The 18,609-nt window shown below is 37.2% G+C and overlaps 1 protein-coding gene across 2 annotated transcripts in view; it reads left to right on the plus strand.

Moving 5' to 3' along the window:
* LOC150101818 (methyl-CpG-binding domain protein 4-like) overlaps positions 1–18,609 on the plus strand; it is a 352,401-nt gene that overhangs the window by 320,592 nt on the left and 13,200 nt on the right. The window contains exon 10 of one of the 2 annotated variants that reach the window (XM_090401062.1): positions 6,783–6,888. In XM_090401062.1, coding sequence (XP_090257188.1) covers positions 6,783–6,860 — 78 coding nt within the window. In that variant the 3' untranslated portion in view covers positions 6,861–6,888. Of the gene's footprint in view, positions 1–6,782; positions 7,066–18,609 lie in introns of those variants that run through there. The other variant, XM_090401061.1, reaches the window with a different exon arrangement.

An 18,609-nucleotide genomic window follows, 5' to 3' on the forward strand; every position in this document is an offset into this window, starting at 1 on the left:
CTAAAAGATAGCTCAAGCAGAAGTCGATTTTTAGAACATATGTGCTTGAAATTAAAACCCGCCATCTTCCAAAACAGTGGAAAATAGTGGGAAGAAGGAAAATAAATAGTGTTACCAATTGCAAACCCAAAATAAACAAACAGTGGATAACCCAAGAAATCATAGCTACAACAATGAAGAGAATAAAGAATAATACAGAACACTAAAAAATAAAATTGATAACCTATGCAAAAAAGCCAAAGAAAAAAATGGTTAGAAGAAAAAGCTAAGATATGCTTCTTGGCATTTCTTAGTTTTTTCTTCTAACCATTTTTCTTTGGCTTTTTTTGCATAGGTTATCAACAAAACAACAACATACCAACAAAACAACCTAAAAGTCTTCTATGACTATAAGAGAAATTACAAAGGAATTCTCAGCAAAAGCAGTAACATGATAAACAACAAGATGACTGAAATCAGGAATATTGAAGATATAAGAAAAATCTGGTCAAACCATTTTAAGACTACCTTTCACCAAGGAAACAAAACTAGAATGCCAACAATAGAAGAAAATAATGACCACCCGAAAATTTTACAAGACGTTAGATATACAATAAAACAGATGAAAAACAATAAAACACCAGGCATTGATACTATCCCTACTGAACTGTGGTCATATGGAGGCAGCACATCAATAGAATATTTAACAACCCTATTCAATAAAATATTACAAACAGGAGAGATCCCAGATGACTGGAGAACTGAAATGATCATCCCAGTATACAAGAAAGGAGAGAAAAGAGACTGCAGAAATTACAGACCAATCAATTTACTCTCCCACACCTTTAAAATATTCATAAGAATTATACAAAATAGATTAAAAAACACCTATGAAGAACTGATAGACATAGAACAAGCTGGTTTCCGAGGAAACTATTCAACAATAGACCATATTTTGACATTGCACCAACTAGCAGAGCTCAGCTGGGAAGACTATAAAGAACTATGTTGTTGTTTTGTGGACTTTAAACAAGCTTTCGATAGCATCAACAGAGAAATCCTTCTTAAAGTTCTACTAGAAAAAGCAATAGACAAATATATAATACAGTTTCTGATAAAATATTACTCTAAGACAAATTCAATAATTAAAAAAGACACACTCACAACAGAACCCATAGAGATCCAAAAAGGAGTAATGCAAGGATGCCCATTATTCCTATGCCTATTCAACATATATCTAGATGAAGTTGTAAAAAAGGCAATAGACAATGAGCCTGGAATCAATGTCAATGGTTTAAACATAAATAATATCAAATATGCGGATGATCTCGTCCTTATTGCAAGAACCCCAAATGAACTACAAAGGTTGATAAACAAGCTAAACGAAACCTGTAAAACATGACATGACAATAAATATACAAAAGACAAAGGTGATGAAAATAGGGAGGAACAGAACTGCCATCTTAGCCACCCTAAATGGAGAACAAATAGAACAAGTAGACAACTTTATATATCTTGGATAAAAACTAACAGAATAAATGAACTCAAAACAATCAAATACAGAATAGCGATAGGATGGCCCACCATAGGAAAATTACAGAAAATCTGGAAAACAAACAAGATATCTAAGCAAGCCAAAATCAAATTATATGAATCAATAATTATACACAATCATCTATGGAGCAGAAGCATGGACAGTTAAGAAAAGAGAGGAGAAAAAACTGCTGGCATTTGAAATGAAATGCTTAAGAAAAATAAATAGAACAAGTTGGATAGAAAAGAAAACAAACAGCACAGTCAGAAAAGAATTATTGCATAAAAAGACAATAATAGAAAAAATTAGAAAACAACTGAGATGGTTTGGCCACACTGTATGCATGGATGCAGACAGACTTCCTAAGGTCCTAATCAATACTTTTCAAACTGAAAAAAGAACACCCAGAAGACCAGAATTACCTGGCTGAAATTAATAAAGAACATCTCAGGATGCAGATCATATAAGGAACTTTTTTGAACAGCAAGGAATAGAGAAGACTGGAAGATCCTGCTCGAGAAGACTCAACCTGTCTTAGATGGAGGAGAAGAAGAAGAAGACAAACATGACTCATTACATGGCACGATGCACCATTGACTTCTTTTTCAGCAGCATATGTTATATATATATATACAGGTATTCCTTGCTTAATGCTATGAAATAAATTGCAACAATCCCTCTTTATATACGTGGCAAGAGTTTTAATTAACGAACCTTTAAATTTACCACACAAAATCATGCAAGCCTTGAGGAGTCTTTCCTGACCAAGAGAAAGAAAATCGGGAGCATGATGATGTCATTCCTCCCACGAGAAATAACTTAGCTTACAAAGCTCTTTTGCTTTTAGATAACGCACCTGGTCATCCAAATTCTCTTAATGATCTGTGTGAGAATATGAAAGTTTTATTTTTTTCCACCAAATGCATCATTGCTACAAGCCATGGACATGGGCATCATTGCAACTTTCAAAGCCTATTTTCTTAAAAAGGCATTCTCAAAGGCAGTAGAAACAACAATGGGAGAAAATGTGATTATGCTCCAAGAATTTTGGAAAATGTTTACCATTAAACACGCAATTGAAAACATTCATGACTCGGAGCAAGTGTCGTCTAGCTGCATGAGAGTTGTTTGGAAAAACCTTTTGCCAAAATGCACTGACTTAGGTGGTTTTCAGAATCCTGTGAACAACATGGTTGAAGAAATCATTGCAATTGGTGAAGACCTTGATTTTGATAGTGTTGATGCAGAAGATGTTAAAGAATTATTGGATTCAAATTCAATGATTTGAGTGAAGACCATCTTCTTAAAATTGAACAACAATGTGCATATGAAGACAACGAACAAATGGAATGTGAAGATGAGGTTCCAAAAGAGATAACAATCAAATAACTGGATGGCATATTTCGCAGTTTAGAATTGCTTAAGCAGCAAGTAATGGATGTAGATCCAGATATTAATCAAAGAATTCTTGTTTTCTGAGGTCTAGAGAATCATTTTGCTTGTTATCGTAAAATTAATGGTGATAAGAAAAAACTAAAACTGTTCAAACGATTCTTAACCACGCTACCGGCCAAGACGTCTATAGACATTCACTTTATCATGGATGCGAAGTGCTTATTAATATTGTAATACCATTGTTATAACAATGAAATATATGATGGATACGAAGCGTATGCGGATGCGTATTTGATCCATAACAGCCGGTAAGGTGGTTAATAACTTTTTTTGATAAAAAATTGCAGTAACTAATGTAGGTACAAGCATTTATTAAAAATTTACTTGGCATTCATTTTTTATCTTTCCTAAAAGAGTACCATATAAAACAAATTATTAATACTGTAATTGATCATGGATGAATTGTAATTTTTACTATTGATTATTATATTTGATTAACACAACTTTGATATATGCAGTAACATTGAGGGATTAATTATTCGCGTTAATCAAGGGATACCTGTGTATATTTTATGTATTGCATATGAACTTCTACACAACAGCAAATTATTTACCTAGTGTAATTAAAACAAACATTGCAGTTGTTCCATATAGTAGAAGTAATATTTATTATTGTTATTATTATTAACATTTGACCTCCATGGAGTCAGAGACTTATCTTGGGAGTTACTCACTATTGCATACAATGCTCATCCAACCACGTCTTAAACTTCAATGTGATTCAATGTGTCCACATCCACAACACACTCAAGCAATGCATTCCACTCACCAACCACCCTCAATGCAAAGAATCTGCTTCTCACTCCTTTGTTCACACCCTCCTTATACAATTACCAACAATGGCCTCTTGTTCTACTCCCCTCTCCCATTCTATGAAAAATCTCTTTCATGTCTACCTGATAACAACCCCTGACCAGCTTATATGTCTCAATCATATCTCCCCTCACTTCCTCTTATTCACAAGGCTCTGAAACTTACATTCTCTCAATCTGTCCTCGTACTTCACATTCCAAAGACCACTGACCACCTTTGTGAATCTTCTCTGTACCCTTTCCAACATATCCTCGTCACCATGAAAACCTGGTGACCAAATCTGTGCACAATAATCCATATGAGGCCTGATCAAGGCCTTATACAATGGAATCATAACCTATTTCTGCATGTCAGGGTTCTCTGCATCATTGCCATTATTCGATGTGATGTCTTCACAACTTGTGCAATGTGGCCCCTGAATTTCAAGTCCTTGTCCACCATCACTCCTAGATCTCTCATCTTCTCTACCTCTGTTAAAGTTTCCCCACCAAATGTATACTTTGCATCCCATTGTTGCTTAGCAAATCTCAAAACCTAATACTTGGCAACATTGAACTGATAGTTCCACTTACCTGCCCATTCATGCAATCTATTCAAGTCCTCTTGTAAGGCATTAACATCAGCCTGACTGTGTTACTCTCTCCAGTTTTGCATCATTCACAAACAGCTGGATATCAGGATATTACTAGTTAAACCCAACCCAATATCATTAACATACAAATTGAACAATAATGGCCCCAAAACTGATCCCTGTGGCACACCACTAGTGATCTTTATCTTTCAAGATACTGCACCCCATATACAACTTTCTGATACCTATCCAGCAACTAGTCACTGATCCAACGCAGAAGTCTGTTATCCAATCCCATCTGTTTTAATTTTTTATTATTATTATTATTATTCCTGATACCTCCAAGGAGTCCGAAGACTCATCGCGGGAGGACATATTCAACTGTCTCTACACCTTACCTCTACTACGAATCAACGCCATCTACCACCCACCTCCAACACCACCACAACTAGTAATTTTTGTCTGTAAATTGCGGGTGTTCTGAAGGGCCGATTTGTATGTATGCGGGATGAAAAACCCGAGTTTCCGGGAGAAAAAACCCTGCTACCTCCGTATGAGATCGGCTAACTCACCATCGATTGAAATCGACCAGATAAAGATTCCTCCCGTCGCGACGAGAATCGAACTTAGGCCTATTCCAATCGAAGGGCGCAATGTACCGTCATTCTTCCAATTGCGCTACGGAGGTGCTTATTTATTTAAGAGATTGTCATGTGGCAATCTATCAAAAGCCTTTGCAAAATTCAAGTACACCATTGTATATGCATTTCTCTTGTCCAAGGTATTTGTCACTTGTTATGTATGTATATTTGTCATGTACTTGTTATAGTACATAAGTAAGTTAGTGAAACATGATCTCCTCTTAACAAACCTATGCTGTTATCAACCCATTTCTGTATCCTACTTCTCACCAATCTCTCCAGGACTTTCACCACAACTCCAGATATACAGACCGACCTATAATTTGAAACTACAACCTTATCACCGCCTTTATACAGTGGAACAATTTTACCCTCCTTCCACTCCCTTGCAATCTGTGCTGTTGCAAAACTCTTATTAAACAGGCATGCCAATGCTATTGTCAGTTCCCTGGACATTCCCTTAAGATGCATGGTGATATGTCATCAAATCCTATCACCTTATTAACATCAAGGTTATTTATTTCCTCAAATACCTCCTGCTCACTCACAATTAAGTTATCCTCTCCTATGTCTTCTAGTCTTAAGTTCCTCGTGATTCCACCCTGATCCGTATGAAACACTGTTATAAATTGATCACTGAATACCTCAACAATGTCTTCTACAGCAGTTACCATTCTACCACTTTCATCCCTTCATCTTTCCATGATCATTCTTCCTTCTACTTGCCACATAATCTAAAAAACTCCCTAGGGTTTTTCTTAGCCTGATTTGTCAATTTCTGCTCATATGCTACTTTAATTTACCTTACTAGTAGATTCACTCTCATGGCTTGTTCTTTATATTCTTCATGTGACTGATTACCATTATTCATTTTGTACTTCCTCCCAAGTACTTTCTTTTTCCAGATTTCATGCTTAAGCTCCACATTCATCCATTTTACACCTACCTTATTCAGCCTTTTGGCCTCTGGGATACATTCGTACATTGATGCTGTTATGTATTTCTTTGTAAGTTCCCATGCAGCATTTATTTCCTTACCGCTCAACTCCTCGTGCCATGTCATAGCTCGAAGTTGTTTCCTAAGCTTGTCATAATCACCAGCCTTATAATTCCACATATATCCTTTCCTTGCAAAAGTCTGCATATGACTAGTCACAACACAGGTGATTACTTCATGATCACTTTCACCAACTGGAGGAAAATGTGAAACCCCCCTCTAACAATTACATCCGCTGATGAAATGATGAGATCTAGAACTCTTGATCCTCGCTTGCCTTTCTTTCGTGCTGCCTGAGATAGTTCTTTCTCAAGAACTCCAGAAATTCATTTTCCTTATTCCCAAATGCTATCTCCTCATTCCAATCTATATCACAACAATACTTAAAATCACCCATAATAATTACCCTTCCTTTGTTCACTTATCCTGTTTATACATTTCTTCATCACCACCTTCGACATTCCCAGGCCTATAGCAACATCCAACTAAATATGTCTTCCTCTCAACTTCTATGTTACATCACACTGCCTCATAACCATTGCCACTATTTCCCCCTTTCATGTCTACCTCCTTGTGGACTTTCCGCTGCTATCATCAACGCAATACTCTCCCTCCCTTCCTACCCTTTCTATCCACACGAAAAATACTGTACCCTTCTATTTCTATTTCCATTACGATATTATCTTCATTCAACAGAATATTTCAAGGAGAAAGATAAACTTTTTTGCTCAGAGGTAATTGATTTTAATTTAAATTTGCTCATATGATAAAATAATTTTTTTTTTTTTTTAGGTTAATCCTAATGATCGCATGTTGAACAAATATCACAGCTGGTTGAAAGAAAATTATCACAAACTAGGATTATCATGATAATTGAAATATGGATTGCCAAAAATATGTAAGATTATGTAAATTACTTGCCTTGTAAATAATGAACAAACAAACAAAAAAAAAAACAGAAATGGACATGTTTTTTACCTTTTAAATGTGATGTGTCATTTCAAATGCTTCCATAACTGTGTATTATGTATGAGCTATTTATTGATCAGAGATTAAAATTTGCATTTCATTTTTATCATCATCATCATCATCAAATTCCTGCCATGTACCCTCAAGGGGTGTACAGGATATGACAGTACTACATGAAAAAATTACATCATTACTAACTTCCTATCTACAATTTTCCTCCAAATCACTCTGTTACTTGTCAAGACTCCAACATTATCAGATCTTATATTTCTATCGTCTAAGGCACTTTATACCGTATCAATCCACCTATATCTTGGTCTTCCTCTGGGTCGTTTTCCTGCCAACCTGGCAAAGAACACTTGTTTTGCTAATCTTTCCTCTCCCATTCTATTTAAGTGACCATACCACCTGAGATTAGCTCTGCTAACGCATTCCTGGATGCTGACAATGTCAAGTTCTTTCCTAATATCCTCATTTTTAATATGATATTGCCATTGATTCCATCTGTTCGCGCCTCTAATCTTTCTCAGGACTCTCATATCTGCGGTCTCTAGTCTTTGGTCAAGTGTTTTACTTCTGACTCAGCTCTCAGATCCATAAGTTAAAACTGGTTTGAACACTGTCTTGTATACAGCTAATTTAGTGTTCCGACTAATTTCTCTCTTATTCCATATGAATTTATTCAATTGACTTCCCACCATACCAGCTTTGCTGATTCTGTTGTCTATTTCTATATTTAATTTACCATCTTCAGTAAAAATCGTGCCTAAGTAACTGAAATGTTTTACTTGTTCCACAGGTTCTCCGTTCACAACACAGTTGACATTTTCAATGATTCTGCCTATTTTCATTGTCTTTGTCTTTTTATTGGTAACCTTCATACCATATCTACTACAACAGCTATTCAATTTAGTCAGAGAATCTTGCAGACTTGTAGCAGATTTATTTAGAAGTATAACATCATCCGCATAAAGCAAAGAGCTGACATTAACATCTCCAATTTTGATATCAGGTTTAATACCACTTTCCTTCATAATGTGATCCATATAGATAATGAAAAACAGAGGGGATAATGTACATCCTTGTCTCACACCAGATTTAACATTAAACCATCTTCCTGTACTTCCTTCAATTCTAACTGCTGACTTACAACTCAAATAAAGACTAAGTATTGCTTGATATAATACCAGATCGACACCATATAACTGCAGCATATTGAATAGCTTCTCTCTTGGCACCTTGTCATATGCCTTTTCCAAATTGACAAAACTTAAATACAGATCTTTGTTATATTCCCATGCTTTCTCAACTATTTGTCGTAAAGTGAAGATCTGATCCTGACAGCCTCTATTTGGGCTGAATCCAGCTTGTTCTTCACCAAGCTTTTCTTCCACAATTCTTCTCAACCGTTTCTCAAGTATACTTGCATAGATCTTGCCAGGAACACTCAGTAGGGAAATACCTCTGTAATTCTCACATTCAGTTTTATTTCCCTTTTTATATATGGGTACTATGAGAGCTCTACTCCAATCATCAGGAATTCGTCCCTCAGTCCAGGCTTTCTGAACTATGCAGTGCAGCCACTGTAAGACTTTTATACCACCATACTTCAGCATTTCTGCTCGAATATCATCTACTCCTGCTACCTTTCCACATTTCAAGCCTTTGATGGCTTTTTCTGTTTCAAGTATGGATATGTATTCCTGACTGCATGCCTGGTCAGTGTTTTTTATCACTGTGCTGTCATCACTGCTTGTTTCATTTAACAGTTTTTCAAAGTAATTACTCCATACTTCAAGGATATCTTTTTCTCCTGTTTTCATGTCACCTTTATCATCTCTAACTCCTTTTACAGCACTCTTTCCTCCATTCCTGAATTTCTTCAACAACCTCCAGAATATTTTGCCACCTTCTTGATATTTATTTTCTATATTCTTGCCAAAGTCCTCCCATGACTTTTGTTTAGCTAGTTTTACACACTGTTTAGCTTTCTTACATTTGTCTCTGTATTCTGTAAGAGTAAAAGCTGACTTATTTGCCAGGAACTTTTGATATGCTTTCTTCTTTTCCTTCACTGCCTCTTTAACTTCCTGTGTCCACCAGGGAGTTCTGATTTTTTTATCCTTGTTTTTTTATTCTTGATTATTCTGATTTTTTAGCCTTTCTCGCAGAATCAATCGATGTTTTCTTCAGAGTTTGCCACTGAATCTCCAAGGTTTGATTCCTGTTCTCAAACTCTTTCATTTTCTTTTCAATAATCTTTGTGTATTTTAGTCTACAGTTCACATCTGAGAGCTGCTCAACTTTTATTCGCTTTAAAACTTTCTTACATGTTATTCTTTTCAAAATGAAATTCAATTTTATCCTGCTCAAGACTAAATAGTGATCCCTTCCAATTTCAAATCCTCTGTACACTCTGGTGTCCTGCACCAGGGAGAAAACATCACTATCAACAATAACATAGTCAATGAGACTTTTCTTATTCCTAGCCTCTTCTCTCCATGTGAATTTGTGCACATTTTTATGTTGGAACATGGTGTTAGTAATAACCATTCCATGTCCTGAGCAGCAATCCAACAGGTATTTGCCATTATTATTAGCTTTGCTCTTTTCTCCAAATTTTCCCAAAATATTTTTATATGTCTCACAATCATTTCCTACTCTGCTATTTAGATCCCCAACAAGGACCAACTTTTCCTTTTTCATTGTGTCAGTTGCTTTTTCTAAAGCCTCAAAAAATTCCTCCACTTCTACCTTAGTAGAACCTTCTGTGGGACCATATGCACAAATAAGTCTCATTGTCCAGTTCCCCATTTTCATATTTGCCCACATTACTCTACTTGAGACTGACTGCCATTCAAGAAGATTAGCCTCATATTTTGTGTTGAATACAATGCCTACTCCTTCTTTTCCTTGATTGTCATTGCCTGAATATAACATTTTGTATTTATTGCTCAGAAAGATCTCACCAGTTTTGATCTTTTTTGTTTCAGTCACCCCTATTATGTCGATCTGGTACTTATCTAATTCCTCAGCTAGCTCCATTTCTTTGCCATTCAGGCCTTTTACGTTGATAGTACCGATCTCTAACTCTGGTGATGTTGAGTTGGGGTTTGTTTTCAGATTTGTTCCAGTACCTGACTTTTCGCTGTTCGCCCTGGTTCCCTGGCGAAAACAATGGGGGCCTTGTTTAACCAGGCGACGCCCCAGCCGGCATGAAATTTTGTCATGTTGTACCATCATTTTTTATTTTGGTTTAGCCAATAAGAATACAATTTGGTCGGCTAAATCCCAAATTGCCAGCCCATCCTCGTTCGTTCAGTATCAAAGTAGATACCCAACAGGGTGCACCACGAGAATTTGAGGATTGGACATTAGGTCAGAAGCCCTGGTCAGTTCTCCGCATTTCTTTAAAGGCTATGTGGAGGTCTCCTCTCAGTTATACAGCTTTGACCCTTAAGCACCCCTTTCATTTTTATTTTAGCCAATATTTGACATATTTGCTTTTGTTTAACCCACACATAGAGCTAATATAATAATAATTATTATTATTATTAAACAAGACCTCATGGAGTCAAAGACTCATCTGGGAGGTCCTTTTATCACACACATATCTCATCATACCGTGTCTTAAACACACTCAAACTCCCTGTAGACACTGCACTCTCAGGCAAGGCATTCCAATCATATTCACAACTCTGCACGAAAAAAAAAAACCTGACCTGCCTCTCACTCCCCTACTCACACCCTCTTTATACAGTTTCCAATGATGACCTCTGGTTCTCCCCTGATCTCCCACTATTCTCTGTAGAACTTCTCCACCATTGATCTTATAACAACCCCTTACCAACTTGTAGGTCTCTATCATATCTCCCCTCTTCCTTCTCTCCACTAGACTCTGCAAATTACATCTTTTCAATCTTTCCTCATGCTCAACATTCCAGAAGTCAGAAACCACCTTAGTCAGTCGCCTTTGGACCCTTTCCAACATCTTCCTTCTGAAAACCCAGTGACCAAATCTGGGCACGATAGTCCATGTGTGGCCTAATCAAAACCTTATACAATGAACAAGAATCTCCCTGCTTCTACACATCAGTGTCCTCCGCATCATTCCTAGAATTTTCTGTGTTGTCTTAACAATTTTGGCGATGTGTCCCCTAAATTTTAGATCCTTATCCACTATCATCCCTAGATCTCTTATTTCCTCTACCTCTAACAATATATTCTCACCAAGCATAAATTCTGCATCCCATCTTTGTTTTCCAAATTTTAAAACCTTACATTTTGCAACATTGACCTCACATACCCATTTGCTTGCCCAATCACTCAATTTATTCAAGTCTTCTTTCAAGACCACAACATCTTCACTACTCTTTATGGTTCGTCCCAACTTTGCATCATCTGCAAACAACTGAATATCTCCATCCAAATCTTCACCAATTTCATTAATATACAAGTTAAATAGTAATGGTCCAAAAACAGACTCCTGAGCCACTCCACTAGTGACTTTCCTGGATATCGCACCCCCATACACAACTTGTTGATACCTATTAGATAGCCAGTCTCCAATCCAATGCACTAATCTAATATCCAACCCCATCTGCTCTAGTTTGACTGTCAACTTATCATGATGTACTCTATCAAAAGCTTTTGCGAAATCCAAGTATATTACTGTGTATCCTTCTCCTCTGTCCAAGGAAGCAGTCACTTTATTGTAATAAGTAAGTAGATTACTAAAACATGAACTCCCTTTAGCAAATCCATGCTGTCCATCAAAGATTATACCATTGTTGTCAACCCAACTCTGGATCCTAGTTCTCACAAGCTTCTCCAACAACTTAACCACAACACCTGACACACAGATAGGCCTGTAGTTTGATGCTTGAGCTCGATCACCTCCTTCATGAAGTGGCACAATCTTGCCCTCCTTCCACTCTTTAGGAACTTGACGAAGTGTGCAAGACTCATATTAAAAAAATATGTCAAGGCAGGTGTCAACTCTCTGGCACATTCCTTCAGAATATGAGGTGATATATTATCAAGTCCCACAGCCTTATTTATATCTAGTTTACTCAACTCCCCAAACACCTCTTGCTCACTTACAGTCAGTCTCTCCTTCCCATCATCAACTGCTCTCGATCTCTCCATGAAGTCACATTCACAAGATTGAAAGATCTTTATGAACTGCTCATTAAGTATCTCCACCACACATTCTGCAACAGCTGTCTTTATACCATATCCTCCAATCAATGTCATCCTTCCATAATCATTCTTTCTTTTGCTGGCTACATATCGAAAGAACTCCCTAGGATTCTTTTTGGCTTCATTAGCTAACTGCTGTTCATACCTCTCTTTAGCTACTCTCACCAACCAAGTCACCCTCCTTGCCTGGTCTTTGTAGACCTCATGAAATTGGTTACTTCCACTTCTCTTATGCTTCCTCCACAATGCTTTTTTTCTCTGTATCGCATGCTTAATCTCTTTATTCATCCATCTCACACCTACCTTATTTAACCTTCTCACCCGTGGTATACATTTAGACATTGCATCTGCTAAATAGTTTTTGAAAATCCCCCAAGCTGCATTGATCTCTTTTCCAGCTAACTCCTCATTCCATGCTACACCTGCAAGCTGTCTCCTGAGCTCTTCATAAGAGGAATCTTTCATACATTGCATAATATTTAAAAAAATAAATCAAAATATAGGACTTTCTCCCAAACAGTATCTTTTCTGTACTATTCTCTTTAATAATTTACTTGCATTTTATGATAAGGTAACAAGTGTGTTAGATAAGGGATTATCATATACAGTGATATTCTTGGACTTTGCAAAAGCATTTGATAGATTACCACATGATAAGTTGGTGTACAAGCTGCAGAGGATAGGAATAGATAGTATATTGGTTAGAATGGATCAGAGATTGGCTCTGAATGATACCAGCAGTTTGTGTATGATGGAGTAATGTCTCCAAAAAGGAGGGTGACAAGTGGCAGGCCTTGGGGCCCTGCTGTTTGACTTTTAATTTGTTTGTAAACGATATATCATGTGGACTGACTAGGGGATCTTCAGTTGTTTGTTGATGATGCAAAGTTGGGAAGAACTATAATGTAGCACTGTTGATGTTAATTCCCTTCAGGAAGATTTGAATAGACTTTTTACTTTGACAAAAGAGCAGGGTTGTAGTTTTAATATCAATAAGTGCAAGATGCTGCATTTTGGAGTGCAGAAATATAAGGCTGTGTACTATGGTGCCGTACTGCAGGAAGTAGATGAGATTAGTGATTTGGGAGTGATGGTTGACAGTAGATGGAAGTTTAGAGGGCATATTGCTAGTGTTGCAAATGCTGCACATCATAGTGCTATGATAAGAAGTACTACTCTAACATGTAGGGATAAGTAAGTGGTTGTACCACTGTATAAGACATCAGTCAAATCAGATCTGGTCACCTGGTTTTTCAATATGATGTGGAGACATTGGAGAGAGTCCAGAGACAAGTAACTAAGACAATGTCGGGACTTTGGAGTGCTAGCTATGGAGAGAGGTTGAAGAAATAGGGATTGCAGAGTTTGGTGGATAGGAGGAAAAGAAGCGATATGATAAAGACATTTAAGTTAGTGAGAGGATTTTATCAGATTAATCCAGAGGGGATTATAAAAAGAGTAAAAGGTGAGAGGAGAAGAACCTGAGGTCATCCCTGGAAGTTATGTAAATATGTGGTGAAGAGGGGTGTGTGAGAGGAGTAGATTTTTTACATGGAGAATTGTCAGTGAATGGAATGCATTACCAGAATGTGTTGTTAATGCAAGGAGGGTTAATGATTTTAAGATTTGGTACAATAAATATGTTGTCAGTTAAATGAACCTCCCACAATGAGTCTGCTGACTCCATGGGTGTGGATGTAATAATAATAATTAGGATGCTAAATTTTAAATTTACTAATATTTTCAACTTGGGTAGTACATATACAATATTTTTTTAAGCTGCATCCATGAAAGTAGCTGTAAAAATTGAAAATATTATAAAATTTTCATACCACTTTAAATTCGTTGTTTCTTGTTGGTCAAAGGTAGATATTTGTGTAGGTTGGCACGAAAGACAAGTAAAGTGAATGGCGTGGATATTTCAGAAATGTTACTATGTCATGAATGGGAAGATGTCATGGATGTTTATGTAAAGAGGCTGAATAAGAGAAAGGAGTGAGTTTGGGTTTGTAGGAAGTGAAAAATATTCTGTTGCACAACGAGACTTGTTTAAGTATGCGTAGGAAATATGGAGTCATAACTGAAATGATAGTTGAGGAAGATTCTATGAATGTTTAGAAAGTACAGTAAAATCTCTCATAACAGGCACCCAATTAACTGGCAATACCAAAACAGTGGCACTTTCGGTCTAAATTTAAACCCAAAATTTAAGCCTGTGAGATAAGAAAAGTATGCAATGGGGTTGCATTCTGGCAACACTGTCGTATGTACAGCCGAGTTGCGTGGAGCATGCAACTCCTCAACATATGCTTCACACAATACTCCCAGTGGCTCATTGGCTAAGAGAGATCGTGTGGGTTGTTTTGTATATTGCGCAGCCAGAACTTGCGCCAACATTCGTATTATGTATGCTCCTAGCCCACTTAGTGTTGCTTTGGCTACTCCAGCGAAAGGTAAGAGAAATGTTCTCACTCTCAAGTTAAAACTTGAATTGCCAGAGAAAATGGAGAGGTGTCAGCAGAATGAAATTAATGGAGGAATATAAAATTGGAAGTTCAACTTTGTAAGATATAAAGAAACAAGGTGGTCAACTCCAGAGATTCATGATGCAAACAGAATCTACAAAAGCTGCAGAAAATCGGAAAACTGTACATAATCCCAGTGTGAAGAATTAGAATTTCGAGAATAAGTTCTCAAAATATATATTCAATTATCTGGCAAAATCTTGTGTTTGAAATCAGCGAAGTCCCGTTGTTGCCAGTTAAGAGAAATTCTACTATATGTGGAAATGATTGCAGGGAAAAGAGTTCAATCGACACTAAATCGGGTGATTATGATAGTCAAAAAGAGAGTGCAATTAATGGTAAGATGGGGAAAGGGGTTGACAGCAAGCAAGCTTGTGTTGACTCATATTGAGATAGCGAGAGTGGATGAGAGTGAAAAAATTCTGCAACATTTGAAAACTGAGTTGATGGAGAGGCAAGAAATGAAGCCCTGTAGTAAAAGTGTAAGAAAAAGAAATGGCTCAAGGAAAGTATGGAGAAGTCACATCTAAGATCTGCAAAATACCCCTCTACAGCTGCCAGCTGCAATCACCTCTTGATTTGAAGAAAAATGCTGACCAGCAAAGAAGATTTTTAGTTTTGGGAAGAGATAGAAGTCAGAGGGAGCTAAATCTGGGGAATAGGGTGGATGTTCCAACAATTCATAGTGCAGATCCCTTAATTTTCCCATTGCCAAAACACCTTTGTGGGCAGGTGCATTGTCCTGATGAAAGGTGATTTTTTTCTTCTGCAAATTGGGTCTTTTCTCACTAATTTTTTTGTCTAGTCTGGTTAAAAGATCGGAATAATATTTCCCAGTTATTGTTTTATCCTTTTCAAGATAATTAATAAACAAAATGGCTTTAGCATCCCAAAACACCGGTGCCATGACCTTGTCTTCTTTGGCGCTGAGCAACCAGCTTCCGTCCACTGTTTGACTGCTGTTTGGATTCTTTGTGTACTGGTGAATCCAAGTCTCATCCAGAGTAATAAATTGATGCACAAAATCAGTTTTATTCTTGTTAAAACGCTCCGAGCACTTCAGAGATTTTCATGCGAGTTCGTTTTTGATCTACTGTGAGCAAGCGTGGCACCCATCTTGCTCAAAGCTTTTTCATTTGCAATTCTTCATGTAAAATATATCCTACATGTTCTTTTGAAATGCCTATAGTCTCAGCAATTTCACACACTTTGATTGCCAGTCATCCAATACCATATCGTGCACTCGATCAATGATTTCTGGTATTGTTATACTTTTTGGACGTCCTTCATGTGGATCATCTTCAAGGATGGTATGGCCACATTTAAATCGGCAACCCATTTTTTAATTGTCCAAAATGAAGGAGAAGAGTGTCCATTAACGTTTATGAACTTCAAATGAATTTCTTTTGGCATTAAACCTTCTTTTACAAAGAATTTTTTAACCGCATGATACTCAGTTTTATCCATTTCAAGGGATACAGCAACACTTTTGCTGTATAAAACAAACTACTTGATGGAATGATTTACAATTTCAGATGGATGCTTATGACAGATATACCAACTTAGAAAAAAAAAATCTTGCCGATAGTGTTGCCATCTATGGTTGAGGCCGAGAACCTTTCAGACTGTCCTCGTATCTCCAAATGCCGAAATATTTCCCCTGCATCAATCCTATAAAACCCTTTAAGTAACTTAAATGTTTCTATGACATCCCCTCTTTTTTTGCTTATCAACCAACTTCTGCATCCCACACACCTTCAATCTGTCCTCACAGTGGACATTCCACAGACCACCTTGCTTGAATCCCCTCCTCCACCACTTGATCATCCCCAAGAAACTCAGGAGACCTGATCACAGTAATCCAAATGTGGACATATCAAGGCCATACAAAGAGGAATAACAACTTCCTTATAACCACTCTTGAAATACTGATTGGTCTATAATTTGCTACTACGGTCTTAGAACACCTCACTTATGCAAGGGAATTATTTTGCTCTCTTTCCACTCCCTTGGAACTCGACTAGAGCTGAGGCTTAAATTCCTAGTCAGAGGCCTTTCCAGTTCCCTTGCACATTCCCACAAAACGCGAACTGATATCCCATCTAATCTCACAGCTGTATTTATATTGAGATTCTGCAATAGCCTAAGAACGACTAATTCATCCACCTCTGTAGCTACTTGAGATTTCACATATGTCACTGCATTAAACTCACTTCTATGATACACATTATACACCCTTGCAAAGTGGTCGCTCATTAACTTTCTCCTTATCTTGTTGGTCATGACCATCAGCACTCATTAAGGTTATATTTCCTTAGTCATTCTTTTTCTTATTTGCCACATAGCGAAACAACTGTTTGGGATTTCCTTTGGCCTGCTCAGCTAGATTCTTTTTGTAATCTGATTTTGCCTTCCTTACCATGCTGATCACTTTCAACTTATATACCCTCCACAGCATTTTTTTTTCTGCAGCTCATGCTTAATGATATTACTCATCCATTTAACATCTACCTGATTAGGCCTGCTTAACTTAGGTATACAATTTAATGTTGCTTCCTCTAGATGCCCTTTAACTATCTCCCATGCACTACTAACATCCTTCCTTTGCAGGTTTTTATGCCATGCCACAGCTTTGAGTTTCCTTCTATGCTTGTCATAATCACCTGCATTATAAGCCTGCATATACTCCTTGAAAGAATATTCCTCATTTTTTACAATCTCCCAAGTCAAGAGCCAAGTCAAGTCCCACATTGCCTCTAATTGGGGAAAGTGACCACATGGTCACTTTCCCCAATTAGAGGCAATGTGGCCACCTTAGTTTTACAGATAGCTCTTCTCATCATATGACCAGGTCTGATACTCTTGCACCTCGCATGCTGCCTCAGTATACTCTACTGAGAGATAATTACTTATCTCTCAGTAGAATATAAATTCTGTTTCCTTCCTGTCATGTGATCTTTCATCCTTCCAATCTACAGCTACATACTTGAAGTCCCCATAATAATCTCTTGAACTGCACTCATTGTACTAATTTGCTAATGTTTATCATCTAAATCATCCCTGGAACTTCATCACCTATTACAGCACCCAACTGTATATTTTGTCTTACTGGCCTTCATCTCACACTAGACTGCTTCAAATAAATATCCATTCTCCTGCCTATCTCCTATTCTCTTTAGCTGAAATTCATTTGCTATCAACAGTAGTATCCCTTATTCGATCCTATCTTCCCTGAAAATACTAAACTCTTCACATTCTATCCCTGAAATTACATCATCTGCTGTTAGCCAAGTTTCACTCAAACCTATAACTTTTGGTGAGGCTACACTAACCAATGCCAAAAACTCTTCCCTCCTGTTTGTAATACTTCTGGCATTAATATATAGAAACGGCAGCATCCCTTTAGGCCCTGACCCCCCCCCCTTTTCTTCCTATGTTGACTACTGTGTTCAATATTTTTGCTTGAGGGACTAGATCTCACACTCACTCGACATGAGGCGAGTGAGTGTGAGATCCAGATGGTATGAGTAATATCATTAATTTTTGCACTAGAGAAACATGATTTTGTTATACTTTTGTTAAGTACTCTTCTGATCATAGAGTTCCCATACACAATTTTCTCCTTATCTTGTTTTTTTCTCGTTTGTTGGCATGATCTTGATTTTTACCTCAGACTACCTGCTTCTTTTTCTTCTCAGCCCTGCTAATCTGCTTCTGCAACTTGAACGATTTTACACTTTGTCCTGTGAAGAATAACATGAGAGTATGTTATTTCTTTATTCAGGTCTATTTCATTCTCCTATATTTCCACCACTGCACATTCAATATTAATTCCTTAAGATTAACGTTGTCCTTTTTACCATCAATACTATCTACTCTAATATTATTATTATACTCCATGGAGTCAGTAGACTCATCGCGGG

This window comes from Typopeltis vanoorti, chromosome 11 (genome assembly GCF_054136105.1).
Source record: "Typopeltis vanoorti isolate ZY-2024b chromosome 11, IOZ_Tvanoo_1.0, whole genome shotgun sequence".
NCBI classification, from domain to species: domain Eukaryota; kingdom Metazoa; phylum Arthropoda; class Arachnida; order Uropygi; family Thelyphonidae; genus Typopeltis; species Typopeltis vanoorti.